Source organism: Heteronotia binoei, chromosome 13 (genome assembly GCF_032191835.1).
Source record: "Heteronotia binoei isolate CCM8104 ecotype False Entrance Well chromosome 13, APGP_CSIRO_Hbin_v1, whole genome shotgun sequence".
Classification (NCBI taxonomy): Eukaryota; Metazoa; Chordata; class Lepidosauria; order Squamata; family Gekkonidae; genus Heteronotia; species Heteronotia binoei.
In genome coordinates, this window is record NC_083235.1 from 82,339,065 (window position 1) to 82,367,056 (window position 27,992).

Consider the following 27,992-nt stretch of genomic DNA (forward strand, 5'->3'; position numbering starts at 1 on the left):
CCCTCTCAATAAGTTTACCCAAAAACGGCAAATTTGAAACCGGCCGATAGTGTGCCAATTGGGCCAGATCTAAAGATGGTTTTTTTTAGGAGGGGACGGACCACAGCCTCTTTGAGCGGCGTTGGAAAGTGCCCTTCCATCAGGGATCTATTTATGATATCCCGTACAGGGTATCTAAGATCCCTCTGGCAAGATTTAATAAGCCAGGAAGGACATGGGTCCAATTTACAAGTTGTTGGGCGAGCCGATAAGAGAATCCTGTCAACTTCTTCCAGGCTGAGGGGGCTAAAGCCATCCAGAGTATAGTCCGAAGACAGGCTCGGGGCCTCGGATTCGCTAACTGTCTCAACACTGGCAGGGGGGTCGGGGTGGAGTGACGCGATTTTATCCGCAAAAAATTTTGCAAAAGCCTCACAGCCTATTTCCAATTCAATAGAATTTGGCCTGCCTTGCGGCAGTGTTGTAAGTCCTCTAATTATGTCGAACAGTTGTGCCGGGCGCGAAGTTGCGGACGCAATCTTAGCCGTAAAGAATACTCTCTTTGCGGATTTGATTGCCATCTCATAGGCCTTCAAACCCTCTCTATAAGATGTTCGGGTCACTTCGTCTCGAGTACGCTGCCATTGCCTCTCCAGTCGTCTGAGTCCCCGCTTTTGTTGCCGCAGCTCCCGGTTAAACCAAGGCAACGGCTTCAAGCGGGGGCGCAGAGGGCGCCTGGGTGCGATCTCCTCAATGGCCCTGAAGAGCCCATCGTTCCAGGACTCTACCAGATCATCCAGGGAATCGCCAGCGGGCCAGGTGTCCTGTAGGGCCGTTAGGAACCATTCCAGGTCCATCAGGCCCCGCGGGTGAGCTAAAATACGCTCTCCGCCTAAACAAGTTGTACTCCACCCTGAATCCTACAGGGAATTGGCAGAATAGAAATATACTAAAATAAAATAAATAAATAGTGACAGTATTCCAAAACTTGTTGCACAATATTTTGGCTTCTTGCAATAAAAGAGAGACAAGACAGAGGCTGCAAATTGGGTAGGGGACAACCACCGAAGAAGCTGCTAGATTCCAATAATAGTTTATATCCAATTAGTTCTTTTAAATGTTATGTTTGTGTTACTTAGTCAAATTAATGATAAGAAAAAAAGCTATATCTTAGTAAGAGATAAATATTTCCTTTAACAAAGAGCAGTAAATCTCATTAGGATTCTCCTATGCCACCAAAAGAATGAGATAGCAGGAAAATAAAGTTTCAGTTCTTTATAGACATTAATGAGACAAACTTTTAAGTAATACTCTGAGTAGGATCTGCTTTGAAGATATTTACAAGAAGTGATTAGGTAGGTAGATTTATTCGGTATTCTATCCAGCTTTCCTCGGTGTCCACTTGGTGATAACCACTGTGCAGAAGGCAGGAAATCTTGAGTCCACTAATTAAAGGAGACCCCCAACATCGTCCAAGCTTCCAAAATGGTTTGCTGGAGCTCTGTGTGTTGAAAAGGGAGGGAGCTGGAGTTTTGTCCATTTACTCTGCCTGGCTTTGAGCCCTATAGCTGAGGAGCAGAGAGCACAAAATGAGCTGTGTTCTAATCAGACACCACTGCCTTCCTCCTAGTCAGGATTTTTTTGACCTTTCATTTTTAGCACAGTTGGACTTTATTTTTTATTTATTTATTTGGTTAATTTATATTCTGCCCTTTCCCATGCGGCTCAGGGTGGATCACAGTCATAATAAAACAGTTAAAATACAACAATAACTTAATAATATACAAGTAAAAACATAACTCAAAAATATGCACAGGCACATATCCTTCCAACAGATATCCAGGTAACTGAAATCTCCCATGACCACCATGTCTCATTTCTTTGAGAAATTTGTAATCTGTTCTGGTAGTTACTTATCTAAATCCTCTGTTTGCTTGGTGGTCTATAACAGACCCCCACCATAACATCAATATTATTTCTTACTCCTTCTACCTAATGTATTCCTTATTTTTGACACCATAGCATCCTTTATTTTTGAAATTTTAGCTACGGTGATGAAGTGCAGAACATAGCTTTGTACTGTGATACCTGGAAACACCTAAACAGCAAACAAAACGACTGTTTTTTTTCTCCCCACCCCCAGACTTTAGAAGGACACCTAGGCCCTGTGAGGTGCCTGTCTTTTGATAGCTGGCATCTTGTAACAGGAAGTAATGATGGCTATGTCTTGGGATGGAGCATGGTAGGAAAACACAAACGATGTCTAATGGCTTTCCGACACCCCATGTAAGTGTTTTTTATTGCACTCTAAGGCCTATAGATATTCATTGCCTCAGTGTATTCTAATGTTCTTAATCAGTAATATATATTGATGTAGTAATGCATTCAGAATACTATCTACAATCACCAATTTGAAAACTTAAATATCCTGCATTGTCCAGATCCCTTCTACTCAGCATAAGTCTGCTTTCTATTTTTGTACTATTCAAGATGTATCTCTCCCCTTTTAACCTGCCAGTGCCAATAACAATACAGAACCATACATCTTTAAAAGATTTGATGTCCTTACTGTAGAATAATTTTATATCCCTCCAAGTTAAAATATGGACTACCTCACTTTCAAAAGTTCTTTATATTATCATAGTTAAGCGGATTTACCTCTTCCTTAGAAACTTAGCCATGGTTCTCATAGTATGTTTTTGAAGGTGGGGTAGCTGGTAGCAAGGAAGAGCCAGCAAATGCTGTGAGTGTTATCAGGAGAGTGATAAAAATATGAACTACTTTCTTTTAAATAGTATATATAAACAATATTTTTTTAAAAAATAAAATGCCAAGCTTTTTCTTTGCAATGTTAGACTCTTGTAATTGGTTGTAGTGGTGTACCAAGGGTGGGATGGTGGGTGCACTCTGCCCTGGGTGCAGCTAGAGGAAGACCATTGAAGGAGGCCCTTGAAGACCGCATCATGCTGTGTCCAGCACACTGATAGCTGCTACAGTAATTGCCACCCTACAGGTCATTTTCTAGTCTTCCTCTCTTCTTTTCTGTTCTTTGCATCCAGCTCAGTCACATCTTGCAAAGCAGTAGTTAGGGTGTTGCATCAAGATAAAACAACATTTCCTCTCTTAATTTCTCTCCCTCTTTTCCACATGTTTATCGCTCATTTTAGTCTCCCTTCACCTTATTCAAATTTTCAAGTTAGATTTTATTTCAATACAAAATCCCCTCTAAAGAGTCAACAATAAAAAAAAGAACACAGTATGACAAGCGCAAAACAAGCACAGATTAAAGGTGGGGGAAAGAGAAGATAATGCCCTCCTCCAACATGGAGGCAAAATTATTTGGTCTCAAGCAACTGCTTGAGTATCCCACAAGCCCATAGTCAGAATTTGGCAACTTTATTAGTTATCTCCAGGGGAGAGTCTGCAAGGAGGAGACATAAAGTTGTTCAGATCTTCCTGGTATAGTTGAATTGGAGCAATATATTCATGCTGAATATCAGTGCATCAGAACATGTTCAGTAGACTTTACTTTCCCTGTATGACATGGACAAAGCCATTGAGGGAGCAGGACATGATGGTATCCAGGAGGGTGGAAGGTGGAGCATTAAAGCGTGACAAGGTTAAGATTCTCTGATATTTGGAGATGTCAAGGGGTCTAAAATAATTTGCTTTGAAAACATTTCTCACAGTCCCAGTCTTCTAACAATAGACAAAAAGTCCAAATTATTCAATAGGACTCTTTATATGAGGATTCAGTGATGTTCAAAATGGTAGCAAACAACAACATGTACCTGGACTTTAGCCATGTTTCTTAAATCTTCTTCCCAGTAATTTCCTGTGTTCAAATTGGAACTAAGCTATAAATATGATCAAATCATAATGAAAACCATAGATACAAATTAATCAGAAACCATGAATGGACAGATTCTTACTAGTAATGATTATACACACCCATGCCTGAAAATTATTTTTAAATGCTGTTCTCACATTCTCAAAGGCACAAAGGTTCTCAACTGACATAAGAACATAAGAGAAGCCATGTTGGATCAGACCAATGGCCCATCCAGTCCAACACTCTGTGTCACACAGTGGCCAAAAACAAAAAAACCCCAAGTGCCATCAGGATGTTCACAAGTGGATCTAGAAGCCCTTCCACTTTGCCCCCCCCCCACAAGCACCAAGAATACAGAGCATCACTGCCCCAGACAGTTCCAATAATATACTGTGGCTAATAGCCACTGATGGACCTCTGCTCCATGTTTTTATCCAATCACTTCTTGAAGCTGGCTATGCTTGAAGCCGCCGCCGCCTCCTGTGGCAGTGAATTCCACATGTTAACCACCCTTTGGGTGAAGAAGTACTTTCTTTTATCCATTTTAACCTGACTGCTCAGCAATTTCATTGAATGTCCACGAGTTCTTGTATTGTGAGAAAGTGAGAAAAGTACTTCTTTCTCTACTTTCTCCATCCCATGCATAATCTTGTAAACCTCTATCATGTCACCCTGCAGTCGATGTTTCTCTAAGCTAAAGAGCCCCAAGCGTTTTAACCTTTCTTCATAGGGAAAGCATTCCAAACCTTTAATCATCCTAGTTGCCCTTTTCTGCACTTTTTCCAATGCTATAATATCCTTTTTGAGGTGTGGTGACCAGAATTGTACACAGTATTCCAAATGAGACAGCACCATCGATTTATACAGGGGCATTATGATACTGGCTGATTTGTTTTCAATTCCCTTCCTAAGAATTCCCAGCATGGTGTTGGCCTTTTTTATTGCAATCGCACACTGTCTTGACACTTTCAGTGAGTTAACTACCACAACCCCAAGATCTCTCTCTTGGTCAGTCTCTGCCAGTTCACACCCCATCAACTTGTATTTGTAGCTGGGATTCTCTTAAGCATCGATATTTCCCAATAATCAGTCTTTTGTTATTGAATCAAAAGTTGCTTTATTGTAGAAATTCCATAGCTTTGCCAAGGACAGATTCCTTGGAAGTAATGACGTATACAGACTCACACAGTTACTTTATAGAATAGCTTCAAAGAATAACATACAGATGCAATTTGAGTCACGGGTTCAAAGGTTACTACAAAGTACCTCTTTTATTACTAAGGAATGTTAGTTAATAGAAACATCTCCCTTTCTCACACTTTCTCTGCGAGTAGATAAGACCTGTCTGTGTGAATCTGGGGGAGAGGCACCTCGCACTGTTACCAGCCAAGCTAACCTAAACATCCTTGAGCCAGATGGATTTAGTATTGCCCTTAGGTTGTAAAAGGGGGGAGCAGAAGAGCTTGGTATCCTTCTCTTTGTCTGAGTAACCATAATGGCATTTAGAAATATGCATGCTTGACATACTGCCCCCCCTAAAACTCTCATTGGGGTATTTTGGGATGTTTATCATAGAATTTCTTAATTCTGATGCTTTTACATTTGAGCGCTCGATCCACTCATCATGTGCTAAAGAAAAGTGTTTCCATCTAATCAGATAGGTTCTGGAACTTGGGGACGAGGGTGCCAAGGCATAGCTCCAGGGTCCCTCCGGAGTAAACTGCAATGAAAGATGGGGTGTATCTCACTAAACATCTTAGGTAAATCAAGTTCTACTGTCACTTTATTGATTACACGTTTAATACGGAACAGTCCCAAAAACTTGTAGGCCAGTTTTTTTAGAAGGTTGTGGTAATGGTAAGTTCTTGGTCGATAGAAATATGCTGTCGCCTACCTTAAAGTCCCATGCTGGTGTATGGCTTTTATCATAATGTTTTTTGTACGTTTCTTTTGCCATTTCCAGGTTCTCCTGGATATTTTTCCATGTTTTCCCTAGCTTTTCCCACCATTGTTCAAAAGATGAAGGTATTACAGGCAGTTCCCCCCCAGGCAGGAGGGGGAAGGGTTTTCCTTCATAACTATTCACTACTAAAAAAGGAGAAGTCTTTGTGGAACTATGCACTCTGTTATTATATCCATACTCGGCAAAAGGGAGGAGGTCTGCCCAATTTGATTGTTGGTAATTCACAAAGCATCTTAAATATTGCTCTAATAAAGCGTTCATCCTTTCCGTCTGTCCGTCCGTCTGGGGATGGTATGAAGAGCTCACTCCCTGTTCAATTCCAGTTAGTTTACAAAACTCCCGCCAGAACTGTAAGCCCTGGTCACTAATTAGCTTATCCGGGAACGAATGTAATTTCACCACGTGTTGAAAAAATAACTGCGCCAATTTTTTAGCCGTTGGTATTTGCGTACATGGGATAAAATGAGCTTGTTTTGAAAAGGTGTCCACTACTACTAGTATTACGGTTTTTGCCTGTGAGGAAGGTAGTTCCACGATAAAATCCAGTGAGACCACCGACCATGGTCTGGTGGCTATTTCTACAGGTTGTAATAGTCGTGGGGGTTCCCCCCTTTCTTTTAGCCATTATACATATTGGGCAAGAGGCAATGTAGTTTGAAATATCTCTTTTCATGAATGGCCACCAAAATTGCCTATTTACCAAGTGCAGGGTTTTAACTTAGCCGAAGTCCCTGAGATTTTGCTGTCGTGACAAAATTGGAGCAGTTCTTTTCTGAGACTTTCTGGCACATACAGTTTACCGTCCTTATACCAGAATCCTCCTTCACCACTCCTTCAGGTCTAGTCTCTCCTTCTTTCTCTACTTCATCAATTACTTTATCTCCCCCGCATCTTTCTGCTAATTTCTTGTGCTTCGCCTTCGAGCGCGTAGTTACAGCTCCCCCCCAGCTGACACAGAGATATGATAGAGTTGATCACCTCCTCCCTTTGGCTGTTGTGCTGAGGGTGTCTTGACAAGGCATCAGCCAGGAAGTTCTTCGACCCCGGGATATGTTTCAACGTAAAATCAAATTTTACAAAAAACCCCACCCAACGTATCTGTTTCTCAGTTAGTTTCCTGCGCCCAGTTAGGGCTTCCAGGTTTTTGTGATCTGTCCATATTTCAAATGGTACTCTTGCCCCTTCCAACCAAGATCTCCAAGTTTTTAGCACAATAGTCACTGCAAAAGCCTCTTTATCCCATACTGACCAGTTCCTCTGTTCATGGGAGAATTTTTTGGAAATGTAAGCACAGGGTTTAAAGGCCCCCTCCTCATTGGGTTGCCCCCATAGCAACGTTGCTGGCATCACATTGAACCACGAAGGGTTTTAGTTCATTGGGGTGGATCAGGATGGGTTCACTAGTAAACAATCTTTTAAGTTTATTAAATGCTTCTTGGCATTGGGCGGTCCATTCTAATTTTGCCCCGGGTCGTTTGGCCTCTGGACCTTTCCCTTTTGTTTTCAGGAGGACTGTTAAAGGAAGCGTGGTGTGGGCAAATCCCTGTATAAAATTACGATAAAAATTCGCAAATCCAATGAAAGATTGGAGCTGTCTACGTGTCCTCAGGGGTTCCCACTCTACCACTGCCTGTATTTTGGCTGGGTCCATGGCTAATCCTCTCCCAGATACTCAGTAGCCTAGGTAATCCAATTCCGTCTTATGGAATTCACATTTGTATAGTTTGGCATACAGTTGGTTGTCATACAGGGTCTTTAGGACTTCTCTAACCAATCTCACGTGAGATGGTAGATCTTCTGAATAGATAATAATATCATCAAGGTAAACCACTACTCCTTTATACAACTACTTTCGTAGTACTTCATTTATGAAGTTCATGAAAACTCCCAGGGCCCCTTGTAATCCAAAAGGCATGACTAAATATTCAAACTGTCCCATCGGTGTGTTAAACGCCGTCTTCCATTCATCTCCCTCTTTTATGCATACCCAGAAGTAAGCATCTCGTTAAGTCCAATTTCGTGAAAAATTTTCCTTCCGATATGGAACTAAGTCTTTTATCAGTGGTATGGCATACATATTGGAGGTCGAAATCACATTAATCCCCCTAAAATCCATGCAAAGTCTAAGCCCCCCATCTTTCTTCTTTCTGAAAAGTACTGGGGCGGCATGGGAGGCCATGGTTGGCCTTATGAACCCACGCTTCAAATTTTTGTCCAGAAATTTGCATAGTTCTGCTTTTTCAGCCCACCCCATAGAGTATGGCTTGACTCTCAGGAGGTCCTGCCCAGGGATTAGTTCAATCGCACAGTTAGTCCCTTTATGGGGTGGGAGCTCATTTGCTTCTTCTTCATTAAACACCTGTTTTAGGTCTCTATACTCCTTAGGGATCTATTTTACTTCGTCTATGGTCAGACACAGTTTTTTGTTCACTGGGGGTGGTTCCATGTTCCAGTGGTGGTGCTCACACCTCCTATCTCTAAAATCTATTATTTGATCTCCCCACCTTATGTCGGGTTCGTGATTTGCTAACCAACCGACCCCCAAAACTATGTCCAAGGATGATGATGGGGCTATTACTAATAATTCGGTGTCCCAATGGTCTTCTATTCCCATTGGTATGGCTTGGGTTTGTTCGGTACAGGGCTCCCTTCTCATTACTGTTCCATCCATTTTCTCGAACTGTATGGGGTGCGGTAGTGGACTCTTAAGGAGTCCCAATGCTTCCACCAACTTGTAATTATGTCTCTAGTGCACCCTGAATCGAGCAAGGCTCGAGCATATATAAAATGTTTCAGAGTAGGGTTTAACAAAGTCAATTGGATGAAAAACAAAGTTCCCATTATTCTCACCCACAACGGTGCCGTTAATTCCGTGACCTGCTGCTCAGCACCTCTCATTGCAGGTCGTCCCTGTTTCCCGTTGGTTCGTTCTCCCAGTCGTCTTCTCCCATCTCATAGTGGACTCTTTTGGTCGTCCTTCCGTCTTCTTCACCTGGGGTGCACTGGCCTTCGGCGCGAGGCGGGGGGCCTCGAGGTTGTTCCGAGCAATCAGCCACCAAGTGGTTTTGGTCACCACATCGAAAGCATCGTTGGGGGTAGCTGGTTTGGTAGCTCCCCCAGTTTGGCTTGCTTTCTTCCCTTCAGGTTTTGCCCCCAACCGAGACTCACGGCCCCCTTACTCCCTTGCTGCTGTTGACGCTGGAGATCCACTCACTTCATGTTAGTTTCAGCCTCACCTGCTAGTTGCACCCAACCTACCAGTGTGATAGGGTGGGCTTGCTGAAGGGCTCAATCCAGTACACTTGTGTTTAGGCCTCGCTAGAATTGCTCTATCTTCATTTGCTCACTCCACACTCGTGCTTTTGCCACGTTGGCTCTGAATTCGGCTGCATATTCTCTTAATGTTTTGGACCCTTGTTGTAGGTCATCATTATCTTATAATGATGCATTTGATTTTTCCTACCTAAATGCAGAACTTTACATTTATCCTTCCAGCCTGTCAAGATCATCTTGTATCCTGACTCTGTCTTCTACTGCATTTGTTACTCTTCCCAATTTAGTATTATCTGGAAATGCAATAAGCATTCTCTCTGTTCCTTCATCCAAATAAATTATAAAGATATTAAACAAAACGGGTTCCAGGACAGATTCTTGGGGCACTCCAGTTGTCACTCCTTTCCAGGAGAATGAAGAACTATTAACAAGCACTCTTTGGATGTGATTTCTCAATCAGTACCAGATTCACCATATAGGAATAAGATCCAAATCACATTTTACCAATTTATCATCAAGAATATTATGTGGAATCTTATCAAAAGTCTTACTGAAATAAAGATAAACCATGTCTACAGAATTCTCCTCATCCAGCAAGGCAGTAACTTAGTGAGGTGCAAACCATCTCCTGATAGAAGACCATCTCAATAGTGTAATCCATGGTCCAAAAATCCAAACCTTTCCTGATGACACTATCTACGTAGCCAGTCATTTATATGCAGTATCCTTCTTTTTCTTCCTAAGCCATGGTGTTTGACAGAAAGAACTGATGAAAACACAAGCTGCACTCCCAGGTCCTTCATCTTTTTACCCAGAGCCACATAGTCTCTTTTAATATGTTCTGGGCTGGGCTGGGATGTACCAATTTGTTCCCACATGGATCAGCAAGAAAGGATAATAATCCATGGGCTTGATGAGTTTTTCTACCCTCTCAGTCACATCCTGGATGTGCGCAACTTGTAGACAGCATACCTCTTGAGACAACAAGTCCAGTCAATATACTTTGGACTTTACCCCTCTGAAAAGGGAATCCCCAATTACCAGCACACACCTTCTCCTATATTGGGGAGCAGAAGCTCTACTTGTCTCATCCAAGAAGACCTAAGAAATTTCCTTCAAGCTTCATGAAGGCTGGGGAAGTAGCCCTTGTTCCAATGGTCTAGAATCAATATCTATGAGGAATTGATTGCTTAGCAACAGAAGCTCAGAATTGTCCTGCTGCTGTGAGTTATCTTTTTCCATGCACCCTTCCTCCTGTGCTGGGTGTGCCTCCTTTCAGCAAGATACCTTTTACTCCTCTTTCTGTTGCTCTTTCAAGAGGACGGCATGCATTCTATCCATGAAATCTTCACCTTCCCTTATAAACTGGAGTGTGGACAAGTGTGCCTCAAGTCCCTGTATCTTCTCCTCCAGTAGGACTACCAACTTACAATTGTTGCTAGTAGAACAAAGCAGGAGTCAAGTTTACCTTTAAGACCAACAAACTTTTATTCAGAATGTAGGTTTTCATGTGCATGGACACTTCTTCAGACAGGGAATGAGGTACAGTAAGCAGAGCTATATATAGCTAATGGGGTTTAGAATGCAAAGTGGTACAAAGTTAAAATCCAATAGCAGAATAGTAAAATTAACAAATTCAGAAAACCTTTGATCTGGGCTGCATAAGCATGCGAAACCAATAAAACAGTAACAGAATGTGAGAATGTCTGTTAATTCTTCTATTGCTAATAGGAAAGGAAAGGTCCCCTGTGCAAGCACCAGTCATTTCTGACTCTGGGGTGATGTTGCTTTCACAATGTTTTCACAGCAGACTTTTAATGGGGTGGTTTGCCATTGCCTTCCCCAGTCATCTACACTTTCCCACCAGCAAACTGGGTACTCATTTTACCAACCTCGGAAGGATGGAAGGCTGAGTCAAGCTTGAGCCGGCTACCTGAAAACCCAGCTTCCACCAGGGATCGAACTCAGGTCGTGAGCAGAGCTTAGGACTGCAGTACTGCAGCTTTAACACTCTGCGCCACAGGGCTCTTACACTGCTAATAAGCCTGGATCAAAATGAGGGCATTTCTTTCCCAGAAGTTTTTCCTGTTGCTAGTGTAATTGCTGTTACCCTCTGGTAAGAATACAAGCATGCCACAGGCTTTGCACATCACTGCCTCAGCTCCTTAACTGGTCATGTTGCTGCAATTCATTTCAAACTTAGTTCTGTTTATCTTTTACCTCCCTGATAACTCCACTGCCAAACTGTCTCCCAAGACTACTTGTGAATAGCTACTCATCTTCCTACAGGGCCCCCAGGCCAGACCCCCAGACTAAGAGCCACAGGGGAAGAGCCTTTGAGCCTCTGGCAAGGAGGAGCCTTACACTTCTGGGTAGCTGTAGGAATTACCATGAACTCTATGGTCAGAACTTTCTATAAGTAGATGAAGCCTTATTTTTCTTTTTAATTTTTCTCCTGACAACAATTCCCCCCCCCCAAAAAAATTGGCCCCATTTTCCATCCATCGACCAGAGTTGCAGTTACCTGAAGGTCACCCACCATAAGCAGGCAAAGTGGAATTTTGAGAAGAAATGGATGAGAATGATGTAAGCCATATTGGATCCTCATTGTGGAGAAAACTGGGGCATAAATGAAATAAAATAAAGTAAATGGATGGAGTCTGGCAAGAATCTGGGAGTTCACGGACCTGGCAATGGGCAAGAATTGGGGGGCACTGTTATGATATCACTTCCAGATAAAACTGTGGAGTTCCTGATAACTCCTTGAGAGATGTGACATCATTTCTGGTTTTTCCAAAGAAGTGGTATTACACCATTAGCTTGATGATTTTTTGTTATTTTTTACTCCTATCTGCTCTGAGCTGTAGCAGGAACTTGGTTACCAATTAGGGAAGGACACAGACCAGGAAAGCCTGGTTTGATTCAGGACTTGAAAACAGGTTGGCCCCAAACCAAACCTCCAAGCCCAAACTGAACTGGTTTGGGACCACTGGAAAGGCACTCACATCCCTTCCAGGTGGCTTCAGGCACCTGCATTACCCAGAAGTGGTGTGAGCATGTTGGGGGATGTCAAGCATCGATATTTTGAAATAATCAAGCTTTTGTTTAAATCAAAAACTCGTTTTATTTGAAACTCTATGACTTGTTCTAAGGACAGAAACCTTGGAAGTAATACAGGTTGTTACTTTGCATAGCATTTTAAAGATTACTTCAAAAGCAGGGGTTACAGATAACTTCAAAAGAATAACATCAGGATGTGAATTGCATTGAGGGTTCAAAGGCCACAAGCAACTATCTCTTTGGTCACTATGGAATGGCAACATCTCCTGTTCTCATACATTCTTCCCATACTGATAAGCCCGTTTAGTGAGAACCTGTGGGAGAGGCATTTACATTTCTATTACAAGGTTACTGACACATCCTGAGTTGGTGAGATTTATTATGCATGGTAAGGGTAGAAGAAAAGAAAGAAAGGGGAAGGGGGGTAAGGTTACATGAGAGAAACATAGGCAATACAACGTTCAGAAATAACATGCCTGACAGGGGGCCCAGCACCCAAACCAAAGAGAAGCTTGGTGAGTGTTCACGGGAAGACATTTTTTCAAATCATGGTTCAAGGTTTGCAAATTGGGCAAAGTTTGGGCCAGACTTTGCCTTGGGTGCGTGTCTTTGCCTATCCCCATTACCAAACTCCAAGTGCTGGCTGAAGATCTCCTGAGATTACAACTGATCTTTGTACAACAGAGATCAGTTCACCTAGAGAAAATGGCTGCTTTGGAAGGTCGTGTCTATAGCATTATATCCCACTGAAGTACCTCCCCTCCTCAGGGTCCACCTCCAAAATCTCCCAGTATTTCCCAACATGAAACAGCAACCCTAAGCAGGAAATGAAAGCTGGGGCAGTGAATCCCCCAGTACCAGCTAGAAGATTGATGTCAGTATTGATGAGCTAGGACACACGATGAGAGAATTATGGAATGATGGTAAAACCCAAAAATTAATGACTCGTTAAAAATTACTAAGATGAACAATACTAAATTCAGTGAAAATAATTCATTTTTGCCGAAGTGGATCATCTTGTAACGTTACTATTCACCAAATAGAAAGGAGAGTGGCTCCATTTAAATTTTGAATAATTGGACTGATTATTTCACTAATCCTTCACTTACTTTGCATTGGAATAGAAGTTAGAGGGGGATTCCATGAACTTTTGGAGTTTTCTTTGGGTCAAGATTCTTCTAATGAGATTATTGAACGGCATGTTTCTTGACGATGATTATAGAAGACTCTGTGTCATTTCAAGGATTTTTTTAAAGACTTGAACTTTAAAATTGATTTCCTTTATTTCTACATATGAGAGTATATTTTATATTTTTAAAAGGTTTGCATTGGAATTGTTTTCACTGAATTTAGCATTGTGCATCCTAGTAATTTTTTTCATGGGTTATTAGTTTTTGTGTTTTAATATTGATTAGATTACTGGTTTAGCTGCTAAAATACTGGCTGGTTAGCAACTTATGCTTGATTTTGTCTCTTGTTCGTGGTGCTGCAAATGTTCCTGCTGACAGAAGTGACCAATGCAACAGGTACTTTCTGAAGCCAATCAGAAGAAAGTTTCCTAGATGTAGGTGAGATTTTCTGTGAACTGAGGAAAAAGACCTATGTGGACAAACAGCTCTTCCCTCTTGGGGTAGGTCCATTAGAGCAGTGGTTCCCAACCTTTTTGGCACCGGGGACCGGTTTAATGGAAGACAATTTTTCCATGGACCAGTGGGGTTTTTGCCACCCCAGGCTGCCCCTTGGCAGGTGGGGAGGTGCAGTGCCTCTGCCTCACTCCGTGGCCCAGTTGCTAGCAGGCCACAGATCGGTACCGGTCTACGAACCGGTGGTTGGGGACCCCTGCATTAGAGGATGTGGGGCTAAATGTCAAGTCTGATGTTTCAATAACGAGACCTTTGTTGATAAAAAGTTTCTAGTTTATTGTAACATGTTGTTAGACTATAGAACGAAATTGAAAGACTGGCGAGTACACAATCAGAGCCAACATTTAAGGTATACATCAAAGGAATTCTTGAGGGAGGGGTACTCTATGCAGGGCACATTCACACATTGATGTTACTATTTCGTTCTCAGGCCTGGGTCATCCTTGAGTGTCTTCCTGGCACCAGGCCTCCTGAGAAGGCTCCTTAATCTTGTTCCCATATTCCCATTTCAAAGCAAGGCTACATAACAAAGGACGGGAGGGGGGTGAGGAGAGTCCAGCTAGCAGCATTGGCATACAGTGTGGTTTTACCCAGGATCCTTTTCCTGAACCAAAGAAATGAGTTAGCTACACACAGGAACTACAGCAGACTTGACACTAAGAGCCTGCCTAGGTGGGCTTAGCAGAAACTAAAAATGATAAGAGGATCATGAGGAACAGCTGAGCCCCAGAGGATTATTTCAGCAGTAGACCTTGTCTAGTGTTAATAGAGGTAGCTGGGCTAACATGAAATGTGGGCAATTTGTGGCAGACTTTGAGTAATCTGGTGCACCTGGTTGGAGAAAGGAGATGGGAGGCTTAAATTCAGCTGGATTTTTTTTTTTTTTTGCAGAAGGGTGGAATAGACAAGAACATTGTGCATGAGATAGCTGAAAATAACACACTCCTGTCAACTCTGGCTTGAGAAATTCCTGGACATTTGGGGGGTGAGGCCTGGGGAGGGGAGGGACCTCAGTGAATGTAATACTACAGAGTCCACCCTCCAAAGAAGCATTTCCCCCAGAGGAACTGATCTCTGTAGTCTGGAGATCCAATTTAATTCTGGGAGATATCCAGACCTCACTTGGAGATTGGTAATGGCACCTCATTACATGGCATATGCTGGAGTTATAACTGACATCTGATAGAAAGACCATCCCCTACAATTAGAGACATCTGGCACCCCTGCTATCCAAATTCTTACAACAATGAGGAAGATCAAAACACAAGGATAACATCAAAACACAGGTTATGAATGCATTGAGTACATACAGTAATAGATGAGGGAAGTAAAAAATAGTTTAATTCTTCATTTCTGTACAAGATATGACACTGAGAATTGCCAATGAATAACTAATTACCTAGTTGGTTTTAATATTGAGTTTAGGATTATTATACTTAATAAAACTGTTATTTTCTACTTAAACATGCGATCTGGGGGGCGAATCAGGCCCCCTGCGGGCTCCTATGAGGCCCCCAAGCAACTGGCTGTCATTGCTTCCTTCTCCCTATATCTTGCTTCCTTCTGCATAACAGCTTGCTTTGCAAGGCTTGCTCAATTGTACAGGAACTACAGAGCAAAACCTCTATTTTCTCCATTGGCTGAGGCTTCTCCCTTGGGAAGAAGGGGGAGAGGCAGAGCTGGTTTTTCCAGGCTCTCTCAATAGCACAGCAGAGCTACTGAGCCAAACTTCTCTTCCTTCTATGGGCTGAGGCTCCCCTCCCCCCGTCCCCAGGGGAAGGAAGGAAAGAGCCACAGCTTCCTTTGCCTAGTTCCCTGGATTCCATAGGAGAAATACAAAGAAAGCACCTTTAAGACCAATGAGTGTTAACATTTTAAGCATGTTTTAAGTTTTTTAAAATACATATATTTAATTGTGTTTGTCTCTGTCCTTTATAAAGCTTATATCTCTGCTACCTAATCTTAAATAGGTACACTCATGGCCTGGCCTGGCCCAACAAGGTCTGATTTATGTCAGATCTGCCCTCATAGCAAATGAGTTTGACACCCCTGCTTTAAGGTGGCTTACAATTTTCATTTAAAGCATACCATAAAACCTCATTAACACTTTCTCTCAAGAAAATTCCTGCAGTTTTGGCCCCATTAAAAGTCCTTAGAAATAACACCTTTATAGCTGCTTCAAAGAACTTCTCAGAGACCCCAGATTGTAGGAGAGTGTTTCCTTGTTTTCCCAGGTGTTTTATACTTTTATGTGTATGAAGAAATGAATTTTTTGTATTAGTGACAAAAATGGATTTTTAAAAAAATCCAAAACCTGTGAACTGGAACTTTTGAATCATGTCTGTTTCTACCTGAGGAACATTTAGGTTTAATTGTGTCAATAATATTCTGCAAGAACAAAAATGATCCTTAAACCACTTCCATTGTTTGTAGGGAAGTACTTTATCTGGGATTTCTCTATCTCAGAGTCATCAGTGGTTGTGCTGATGGGAAGATACGTATATTTAACTTCCTTACTGGGGCCTGTCTGCGGGTTATGAGAGCCAATAGTAGAGGTGACCCAGTGGTGTCCTTCTGTATTGTTGAAAACAGGTAAGTTGCAGCAACCACTACACTACAGTTAACAACAACTAGGGGTATTATGTACATTCCCAAGAGACATTGGGAAAGGCTTGTGGCATTCTAGACAGGATAATTAACAATATTTTGAATGAGAAATACACAGTGGAACAATATGCGTACATAACAAGAACTCTTGATGAAATTTATGTTTTTTTCATCAGCTAAGAATTAACTATGCATTGAGCCCTGTAAGAGCTAGTTTAAAAAATCATTCAATTGACTATTACACCAATGACAGGAGGGGAAGTCGGGCAGGGAATCTATCAGTGGCACTAGCAGTCTTCTAGGTGCTAGCCTGTTGCTGGGCCGGAGCGATCATTTAAATGAGCACATTAGAGCCAATGGGGCCAAGAAAGGATGAAGAGGGAGATGAGCTGTTTGAAGTCAGAAAAATCTGTGGTGTGTCAGGTGTAACCACCTACAGCCCATGCAGTGTTAAATGCCAGTGTGGGACTTTAAGAGGGAATGTCCCAGCGAAGGTGAAGACAGTTGGCTCCAGCATCTCATGGATGAGGTCCAACTGTGAGAGGGCAGGGGTAGGGCAAGGGCAGTGCAGGTAATGGAACTGAAATTAAAAACTGGATGATAAGAGCATGCTGGACTTTAACTCCTGATGCTGAAAGGAGTAAAGCCCAGTGGAGAAGAATGCGAATTACTTAATCTCTGTTCCCCCATTTCCAAGGCCATCAGGCAAGAAAATACTTAAGTGTTGAGCACAGCAGGTAAGGGAGATACTGTCCACCCTCTCATAGTACCATTTATACTTCAGGATGATAAACAAAAGGAAAGGCCTATCAGCTCTCTTAACTGTTCCTCCTGCCTGAAAAAAGATCAATACTGGAGCCAACTTATTTTAGGCTCAGCTCAGGTGGGATACCAGCTACGTCTCTGCAGGGGAGGTGGAGGAAGGAGCAAAAGTGCAAACCAGGATTTGAATGATTATCTGTCAGCTGAATCCTAGTTTTGCAAACTAATCAATTAAAACACACACACCATGATTTCATGCCGTCTATACCAACTCATTGTGTCATGTCACATCTTTGACAAATTTTCATTTGTCAGTACTGTGCAGCTTTTACCACTGGTGGCTAGAGTTAATTTTATTACTCTTTTCCCCTCTAGACTGTTAATCAATGCACAAGGCACTGTTGTTTTGTTCCAGTTTGAGAAGGTGGAGTGGGACTATACACTGGGTACCGACCGAGTTATTAAAAAAAAAGATAAGTGCAAAGTTGATGATGCACCACTCAGAATAAAGCCATCTCCACATTCACTCCCAGAGTGGAAGAAACAAGCCAAAAAGAAGAACTGGAAGCTTTACAAGCCTGAGGACACACTGCTTTCTTACTATATCACTCATGAGCCCACAGGAAGCCCCAGTGATATTCCAGGTACTGCTAAGCCCCAGTAAACTTAAATCCCTGAAGTTGGATGAAGTCTTGTAACACTTTGAGCACATTGTTTGAATGGCATGTTCTAGTACATCAGTAGTAGATCTTTTTTTCAGATTCATGTTATTAATCTTTTGTTCTGATATGGGACTGCATTTGATCAGTGTCAATAAAATATAGGAATCATTGTGAGTATTCCACCATTTCCACTCTAGCCAACTGATGGTCATTTCTGCACAGCAGTATATTTTTCATTAATACTGCCATAGCCAGATTTGCTAAATGCTATTCATGTATTTTGGAAAGCATATCAAACACACATGAAAAGAGGTTAAAAGGATTAGAGTTTAATTGTCTAATGAAATTTTTGACATTTGATCATTCTTAATTATGTAGCAATCAGAAGCTGTGGCTCAGTGGAAGAGCATATGCTTTATATGCAGAAGGTCCCATATTCAACCCTTGGCATCACCAACAAAAAGAATCATATTGTAGGTGAGGTAAAAGACTTCTACCTGAGGCACTGGACAGTCACTGCCAGTCAGAGTAAACAGCGCTGACCTGGAGAGACCAATGGTCTGAGGCAGCTTTATATGTGGTCAGTCTGAGATCTTTACACATGTCCTGCCTTGGTTTTTTAATATAGCCAATATGATTTTAGTCATAATTTTTCAACTGTCTTTATCACAATTTGTTTTTAATTCTCAACACCTCTTGCATCTTGAAAAAATAAAATACATACCTGAATTCTTCTGCTGTAGCCCCTAATTATCGGTGGTTGAACAAAGTAAGACTGAGAATTTACTTAACCATTTTAGCAAAGTCGTTATTGTTATACAGGCCACATTTGGGGGTGGAGCTCCCTGGAGCAGAGTGTCAGACATTGGAGCTCAAAGTAAACGGACCATCATTTGTTGCAAAAGTAGTAGCGTTTATTTGATATCTCAAAGTTCTGAATAGGCAGTTATTGGAACTGATAGCAAGTATTGAAACATACATGGGTTTTAAGGCCTTACATCAAAGCATTTCCAAACAATCCTACATTCTCACACTCTAATGTTACAAGTAACACTCTCCCCACTTCTTATGGCTTGCGGCTCCCTTTCTTACGGAGGAGCCCTGCTGGCTCTCCTTGAGGCTTGCTATCTTCAAAGAGCTATTGCTTTGTTAGTGTTATGCAGAGGAATTCACAGCATGGGTTAGTAACATTTCTAAGACCGTTTGATATGCAAGGTCTTCTGCTTCATAACAGAAGTTCATAACAGGAGTTCAAAATGGAGTTAGTCATGTCAAGGAACAAGTTACAGAATACATTCAGCATAATGACACAGTAATGCTCTGCAATGTCTGACACAGAGCTCCGGAAGCTCTAATCAGGCCCCCAAGCAAATGGCCATTGTCTGCTTCCTTCTCCCTCTCTCCTGCTTGTCATCACCATTTTGTGCTTCTCCCCTTTGATGAGGCAGCCAATCACATCAGCCTTTTGCTCTTTCCCTCTTCCCAAAGGGAGGAGGAGCCTCAGTCAATGGAGGAGCTTGGCTCTGTCGCTCTGCTATGTGATTGAATTTTCTAGGGTTGCCAGGTGTTCTCAATCACACGGCAGAGCTACTGAGCCAAGCCTCTTTTCCTTCTATTAGCTGAGGCTCATCCTCCTTGTCTCATGGGGAAGGAAGGAAAGAGCCAGAGCTTCCTTTGCTGAGTTCCCTGGATCGCATGGGAGAAAGCAGTTTTAAAAAAGAAAAGCACTTTTAAAACCAGCAACATTTTATTCAAAGTGTGAGCTTTTTGCCTTCCTACAGAGACAGAGAGAGTGTGTTTTGTTGGCTTGTTATGCCAGGGTGCAACAGGGTTTGCCTCCCCCTTTATCACTGTATTAATGCTTTCATGATCCAGAAGAGGAATAACAAGCCAGGATTAGGCTGAGAATGTGTGTCCAGACTAAGTTCACCCAGCATATTTCCTTTTATTTTTCTTTCAAATTTCACATTATGCTTTGATTGCCTTTGATTGATTGGGGATTTTGAACTTAGACTTCCCAGATAGTAGGCTGATACTGACCACTGTACATGGCTGTCCCTATTCTTGCACTGTCTCATAGGAGTTGTAGTAATTTCTCCGAGGAAGACTATAGTTTTGTAGACAGACGCATAGCCCTCGGTCTGTGTCATGGTTTCTTCACATGTTCTTGACCAGCACATGAAGTAATTTATGTACAAAAGCTCTCAATGCCCAGCCTTTTCATGTTTTCCCCTGGGTCCTAGGGCACTGAATACTGAGCACGAATGTCAGTAAATGAAAAGTAGGTTTGCAACTTACAGATACACACCTGAAAAACACCTGAACAGCATACTCAGGATTGCCACAGCACAATTGTCTCCAGATTTTGATGCAATAATTCAGAGCATGAGATATCAGTTATCAGAGACTGTTAAACAAAATATTGCAAGCATGCTAATGTTTTAAGTATGTTTTATTTTAAGTAAAAAAAAATTGTGTTTCTTTGTGCCCTTTTAAAAGTTTATATCTCTGCTACCTGGCATTCAGATGCACTTCTGGTGATGCCGGGGTGTGTGGCATATGCAAATGCGTTATGCTAATGAGCTCTGGCACCTCTTTTTTCTGCAAAATGACCCATGCAGTTGCATCCTTGGTAAGATAATTGCGAACCACTGGATGCTTGCCCAGAAATAAAATTTGCCCAGTGAATAACAGATTATTGGTTTGCAACATTTCTATGCAAAAGTTAATTCTAAAATCAGACATGCTTACACTATATATTAGACACAGGGTTGCCAGCCCCCAGGAGGATTCCCAGATTTCACGTGCTCCTGCTTGCTGCTGGCCAATTGGCCAGTTGGCCAGCAGGGGGGACACGCCACTCCAACAACCACTACCCCACACAACGTCCCCAATATGATGATGGAACTTCCATGTGATGTCATCACACTGGCCCCCCTACTCCCGGAAAGTTCCCCTGTCATGGTGCAACCTAACATTGAACTGCAGCCTGACCTTTAGTTGAAAATGGGCAGTGACAAAGATGTTTTAAGAGAAGTAGCCAGCTCAGGTGAGAAGGAACTTCAGACCAGCAGCGCTGAACCAGCAGAAACCAAGCTACAGGCCAACAGCCGTAACTGACTCACCAGCACATTCCAGCCTTGTCTCAACAGACAAAAGCCAGGTGGTTAATATCAGTCCTCCCAGGTTGCCAAAACTCTGTGAACAGAGGAGGCAAAGACTTAGAGAGCAGCTTCAAGAAAGAAGGCAAAGTGCACACCTCTGGGCCCATCACCAGTTGCTTGTGGAAGATCAGTAATTATAGGATTGCATCCAGGCAACCTGTTAGAGAATGGCAAGTGCTTGCAGATCTACTCCTAAACACCTAGCTGAGAACTATAAAGGCTGGGCAGGGAAGACTGCTCAGTGTGGGAGCAATGCATCATTATCCTTGAACCAGAAACCAAAACTTGACTTTTTTCTGGACCTGTGACCTTTGGACTGGCTCTGACTACTCCCTTGGACACTCCATGCTTGTGATTTGTTTGTTGACACTTGCGATTTGTTTGTTGACTATTTGTTTGTTGTGATTTGTTGACACTCCCTGCTTTGTGATTTGACTTTGGACTGTTAGACTACACTTCAGTCTACGGGCCCTCGGAATTGCATCTTGCTCTGTGCAGAGACCTACTGTTGGACTCTGCTCTAACAGTATTCCTGGCAACTCTGTACTAAAGACCCTCATTTCTGGTCCCTTCCCACTCCCCCACTGGCAAGAAGGTATGATTTGGCAACCCTAACAGGACAAGATGAATTAACTGGTTTTGATAGAGTCATGTGAATTTCGTGTAATTGGGCCTATACAAGATTGCCACACCCCTGAATCTCTCAGATGAAGCCTGACCTCCTTTCTCCATGGTCGGGGACAGAGGGTGGCTGCTATTAAAATTTGTTTTTATCTAGCTAATTAATTGGGTTGTTTACATTAGGGTGGGTGGAAATCTGAGGGAGGGAAATTAATATTAATTGGCTCGCTAGCAGTAATCAGTAGTGGAATCAATTTAAATTGTTAGTTGTGTTTAACTGTATTAGACAATATGATAATTAATGAGCTTTGTAAACAAGTGGATTTTAGTGGGAGTTAGGTAAATAGTAGGAATTTTAGTGGGTGCTAATTTTAGGGGGGCGGGGGTGGGTGGGCTCCCTCTGGGTATCCTACCCCCCCCCAGGGAAAGTGTATGCGCAATACATAGCCTCTCCTCTCCCGGTGTAGTGAACGCCGCGTGGTCACTGTCTGGCTATGCCTGGCAGATGGTCACTGCAATGGCCTCTCCTGCATTTACTGCATCCGTAGCAACACCTTCTCGCTGGTCCCCCCCGTTTTTCACAGAGTTTGCTACGTCATGGGGCGACCGAATTGTCTGGCGGTATAACCGGATGGGCAGGCTGGGCCCACCAACCTCGCCAGCCTAAGAGAAGGAAAACTCTAACATCAAACCCGGGCAGATAGAGCTCGTTAATGTAACACTTACCACCTGGAGGACTCGCTGCCGGCGTCCCGGCTTACTGGGCCATGGCAGATGACCCCCAGGTGAAAGGGTGGAGCCAGTACCGCGCACACTGCGCTTCACCTAAAAAATTCCTCTGCGCAGGCCTGAAGGGAGGTTGTGAGCCGCTCTGAGACTCTTCGGAGTGGAGGGTGGGATATAAATCCAATATCTTCTATCTTCTTCTATTCCTTGGAACTGCTAAGGATGAAACGACAGCTTAGATGGTTAGAGCTAGTGTGGCGGCATGCTCATGATGAAGAGCCCAGAACTTCTTATAGAATGCTTATGAAACTCTATGAGAAGGCTGTGAAGTCCGCTGAGAAAAATTTCTACATGGCCTCCAAAGTCTGCGAAGTTGCAGCCAGCTCAATTATTTAGAGTGATTCGGTCTCTGAAAACTTTGCCATCGAGCAACCAAAAAGACAGAGAATTGGATATTGGTTCTGAGGCCTTTGCGACATACTTTGCTGATAAAATCTTTACTCTCCACCAGTAATAATAATAATAATAATAATAATAATAATAATAATAATAATAATAATAATAATAATAATAATAATAATAATAATAATAATAATATTTTTATTTATATCCCGCCCTCCCCACCTCGGCAGGCTCAGGGCGGCTAACAACATTTTATAAAAACATACAATAGTAGATAAAAGCCTTTAGATTTAACAATATAAAACATTAAAACATTAAACTTAACCAAGACCTCCCAGCCATGGTTGATACAGTATATAAACTGGAAGCCCCTTGGCCATCGCACAGTCCAATACTGGACCACTTCAGTCAACTCACATTGGAGGATGTAGACAGGATCCTGGCTGCAGTGAAGCCCTGGACCCCTGCCCATCCTTGCTTGTGAAGTCTCACCAGGATGATATCAGGGTTTCTCTGGATGATATTGTTAACTTGTCCCTGACAAAGCAGGACAAAGCAAGAAATTAAAGGAGGTGGTAATTCAGCCATTTTTGAAGAAACCATCTCTGGACCCCAATGGTTCTAGCTAACTACCACCCAGTTTTGAATTTATCGTTCCTGGGAATGGTAGTTAAGCGGTGGCGGAGCAGCTACACGTCTTCCTGGATAAAACATCCACCCTGGACCCATTCCAATCTGATTTTCACCTTGGCCATGGGACAGAGATGGTATTAGTTGCCCTCACAGATGACCTAAGAAGACATCTGGACCAAGGCAGGTTGGCGCTGCTGATTCTTCTTGACCTGTCAGCAGTGTTTGACACAGTTGACTATGATCGATTGACCCACTGACTCGCCGTTGCCGGAATATCCACTTATATGTGGAGTGCCGTAGGGAGCTATTCTCTCGCTCATATTATTTAACATCTAGAGTATATGCACCCCCTTGCCCAGATTGCCCGAGGTTTTGTACTGGGTTGTCACCAGCTCTATCTGTTGATGGAGGTCAGACCGTCTTCCGCCCGTGAACATCTGTCTGAGGCGTTAGGAGCCATGGCAGGATAGCTACAGCAGAGCCGGACATCCTGTGCCCGAGTCGAGGGGGGGGGGGTTCATACACTCAACTTCCAGCCTTGGACGGTGCTGTTTTAATGCAGACCCTACAGGTGAACAGTGAACAGATCCTGGATGCCTCACTTTCTATGGAGGCGCAGGTCACAGCAGCTGTTGGGTCTGCCCAGGTCACAGCGGCTGCTGGGTCTGCCTTTTACCACCTACAGCAGATCAGGCAGCTAGCACCATATCTATCCCCCCAAGATCTGACCACAGTGACACATGCAATGGTCACTTCCAGGCTAGATTACTGTAACTCGCTCTACACTGGCTTGCCCTTGAAACTCTTCCGGAAACTGCAGTGAGTGCAGATGTGGCAGTTCGCCTGCTGACTGCATCATCTGTATGGGTGAGCACACGGCTGGTGCTCCATGCCCTGCACTGGCTGCCTATAGAATACTGGATCCATTTCAATGTGTTAGTTTTGACTTTTAAAGCCTTACGCAGCCTGGGACCAACATACCTGCGGGACAGTCTTTTCCCGTATATTCCTCGGTGGTCGCTTTGTTTGGCCTTCCAAGATAGGCTGACCATCCCCGGTCTAAGAGATGTCCATCTTGCCTCTACCAGGGCCAGGTCCTTTTCAGTCCTGGCCCCAACCTGGTGGAATCAGCTCCCTATGGAGATCCAGACCCTACCTGGCTTGTTAGCCTTTTGTAGGGCCTGTAAAACGGAGCTGTTCCACCATGTTTTCGGGTGAGGTGACAGGCATCTATCCATTAGATTGGTTGGCCTCCCCTGCTGTACTATCCTACTGCGCTGATCTGCTGTCCTGTCCTGCTATACCATCTTATTACACTGTCCTGCTGGACCATCCTGTTGTACTGAATATTGTAATACTGTGATACTGTTGTGATTTTATTGTGATTTTATTATTTATGACGTACTCCGCTGTGAGCCCCTATGGGGGAATGGGTGGAATAATCATCATCATCATCATCCCTGCGACAATTGAATGTGGTGTGCCACAGGAGGCAAACCTTTTCCCAATGCTATTTAATATCTATATGCACCCCCTTGCCCAGATGGTCTGGATATATGGGCTGGGTTGTCACCAGTATGCTGATGACACCCAGCTCTATCTACTTATGGATGGCTGTCCAGACTCCACCCCTGATGAACTGGATGAGGCACTGCAAGCCGTGGCTGGTTGGTTGTGCCAGAGCTGACTGAAGATAAATCCATTTAAGACAGAAATCCTGTGTCTGGATTGGGGGGGAAGGAAATGGGATCAGGCTCCCACCCTTTGATGGTACTCAATTAGTGCCGTTGACAGAGGTGAAGAGCTTGGGATTAATCTTGGATACCTCTTTATCTATGGAGGCCCAGGTTGCTGCCACGGCAAGGGCCGCCTTTTTCCATCTGAGGCAGGCCTGACAGTTGGCCCCCTATCTCACCCCCCCCCCCCCCCCCCGTGATCTAGCCACAGTGATTCATGCAATGGTCACCTCCAGATTGGACTATTGTAACTTTCTCTACATAGGGCTACCCTTGATTCTGCTTCAGAAACTCCTGCGGGTGCAGAACGCTGCAGCCTGGTTATTAGCACTAAGGCCTTTATGGGCATGGATGCATCCGGTGCTGCACAAACTGCACTGGCTACCCCTTGAGTATGGGATCCGTTTAAAGGTGTTGGTTCTTACCTTTAAGGCCCTTTATGGTGTGGGGCCTGCGTATCTTCAGGACCACCTCTCCCCATATGAGCTCCCCTGGGCTCTGAGGTCAGCTGCACAACATCTTCTTGTGATCCCTGGTCCTAAGGACACCCACTAGCTTCAACGAGAGCCAGGGCCATTTTGGTCTGGGCCCCACCTGGTGGAATGAGCTTCCGTTGGAGATCCAGGCCCTGCGGGACTTATCTAAGTTTTGCAGGGCCTGTAAGATGGAGCTCTTCTGCCAGGCTTTTAAAGGATCCAACAGGTGTTCCCTGAAATCATCACTCCCCCCAGCACCTTATTAGCACCTTACCATCTGGGTGCTTATTTTATGCTGAATACTACCAGCCTGATGTGGCTCATGGTTTCTGTTAATTCTGTAATTATGATATTATCTGCTCTGGATGTGGATTGTTTAGTGTTTCTGTAAGGTTTTTAATATTGTAAGCCCCACAGAGCCCACTTGCAAAATAGGGCGGGGTATGAATCGAAAAATTAAATTAAATGTTGCAGTTAAACTGTCTAATCTTTGTGAAAATGCTTTTGTGAGAATATCAGAAATTGTATTTTATCTTTGAATATTACTATAAGCTAGGATAAGGGGTGATATGTTTCTGATTTTATTGACATATGCAAGGGTTTTTGTATCAGTGGGATTTTTTATATTTAAAAAAATATAAAACTGATTTTAAATAAAGTATTAAAAGATAACATGAGTGATATTTGGCTGGGAAAGACATTGCTTAACAACTGGAATAAATAAGCTTCAGATTTCTCTTCAGAGGGCTAACGATCTATAGAGACTGGTTTCAAACCCCCCCCCCCCAAAAAAAACACCAAACATCTCAATATAGCCCTGTGGTTCAGTAGCTAATTTATTGCTTTGGAATAGGATAAGAGACTCTTAATTTCCACATGTCTGTTTTAAAGGGAATTCTTCCTCCACTGATGGGATAATAAGTCTGTTACATCTCCATGACAGAAATAAAGAATGTGCCTTTCTAGTGTCATCTAAATAATTATCAGAGGGGGAGGAGGGTTAGTTTTGTCTCCTTTCCCCTTCTCAATGCAGGCTCCTAAACCATGGGGCTATTAGCTTACATGAGTAGTGTGATGTCAGAAATCAGCTTTCCTGAAGTCAGAAAGGATGGCAGGGAAGGGGATCTGTATCCATCAGCACCTTCTCCCAACAGATCAATCAATCAATCAATCCATCAATCAATCAATCAAAGGCAACCTTTATTGGCATAACCGGGGTGGGGGGGAGAAATACAGGCCAACATAGAAGTAAACAGTCCTCAGGAGCTTTCTAGTACAAACAACTTAATGAACATAATTACACTCAAGGCTCAATCAAAAGAATAAAACAAAAGTTGTCCTCTATATGATACCTCTATTGCTTTTAGTTCCTATCTCTTTCACTGCTAGAACCAAGAACTCCACCACCTGCTCAGTGATTGAGGGACATTTGTCAGCTAGCAAGAATTCTGTCATTTATTGAAAAATTAGGGGTTGAGAAAGGTGGTTTACTCAAACAGTGGCAGTGGAAAATCAGCAATGGGCAATCTAGTAAAGGCTGCGATCACACACACTAAATAATGCACTTTCAATGCACTTTCCAACTGGATTTTACTGTGTGAACTGGCAAAATCCAGTTGGAAAGTGCATTGAAAGTGGATTGAAAGTGTATTATTTAGAGTGTGTGACCGCACCCAAGATGTGTGTTAAAGAATCAGGTTCTCTTCCAACAGATCAGTGGATAAAACCCAATAGACTCCCTCATTTAATGTACTATAACATATCATAGAATAACACTTTTGTAGATAATACCAACTAACACCATAACATCTAGGTTATTTCTTTAGAAAATTCTCAGGTATAATTAGTTGGACAAACAAGTACAGCATTTTAAGTTAGCAGGACTCTGATAAAGCAGCAAAACAGCCATCAAGAGGTGTATTACAGAAAAATATGGAGTATTTTAGTAGCTGAAACAGAGCTGATACAATTATATTTACTGTAGGATTGCCCTATTCATCTACACAACTATGGAATTAAATCTTTTGAAGACTGTAGCTATATTCTTTTTACTAAGAAGGTCAATAGGTATTACTCATAATAAGCATGCTTTCCAGTTGCAATTTAGACTATTATTTTTTCTTCCAGACCTTTGTTATGAAATGGTGAAGGCAGGTCAGTCCAGGACCAAGAATCTAAGATCCCGGGACATTCTACAAAATGAGAGAAAGAGGCTCTTTTATCATGCCAAGACAGAGAAGCAGAAAAACAACTTGAAGGATTCTGAATCTGTTTCAACTTTGAAAGGTTGTTTTGGTAAGGAGCTTTGGTATATTGAAACTACCAACTACACAGGAGATTTCCCAGGTAGTTTTTTAAAAAATATTTGTAATGTACTGAGAACCAAGACGGTTTGAAGGCAACATAGTTTATTCAGTAGCATATTACAAGAGAGCCAACACGCGGGCCGGGCC

The 27,992-nt window shown here is 42.8% G+C and overlaps 1 protein-coding gene across 1 annotated transcript in view; it reads left to right on the top strand.

Annotated features, from left to right (window-relative positions):
- LOC132581737 (F-box and WD repeat domain containing protein 10B-like) overlaps positions 1-27,992 on the top strand; it is a 159,599-nt gene that overhangs the window by 110,686 nt on the left and 20,921 nt on the right. The window contains exons 10-13 of the mRNA XM_060253132.1: positions 2,123-2,265; positions 16,184-16,342; positions 17,495-17,763; positions 27,667-27,834. Coding sequence (XP_060109115.1) covers positions 2,123-2,265; positions 16,184-16,342; positions 17,495-17,763; positions 27,667-27,834 — 739 coding nt within the window. The remainder of the gene's footprint in view (positions 1-2,122; positions 2,266-16,183; positions 16,343-17,494; positions 17,764-27,666; positions 27,835-27,992) is intronic.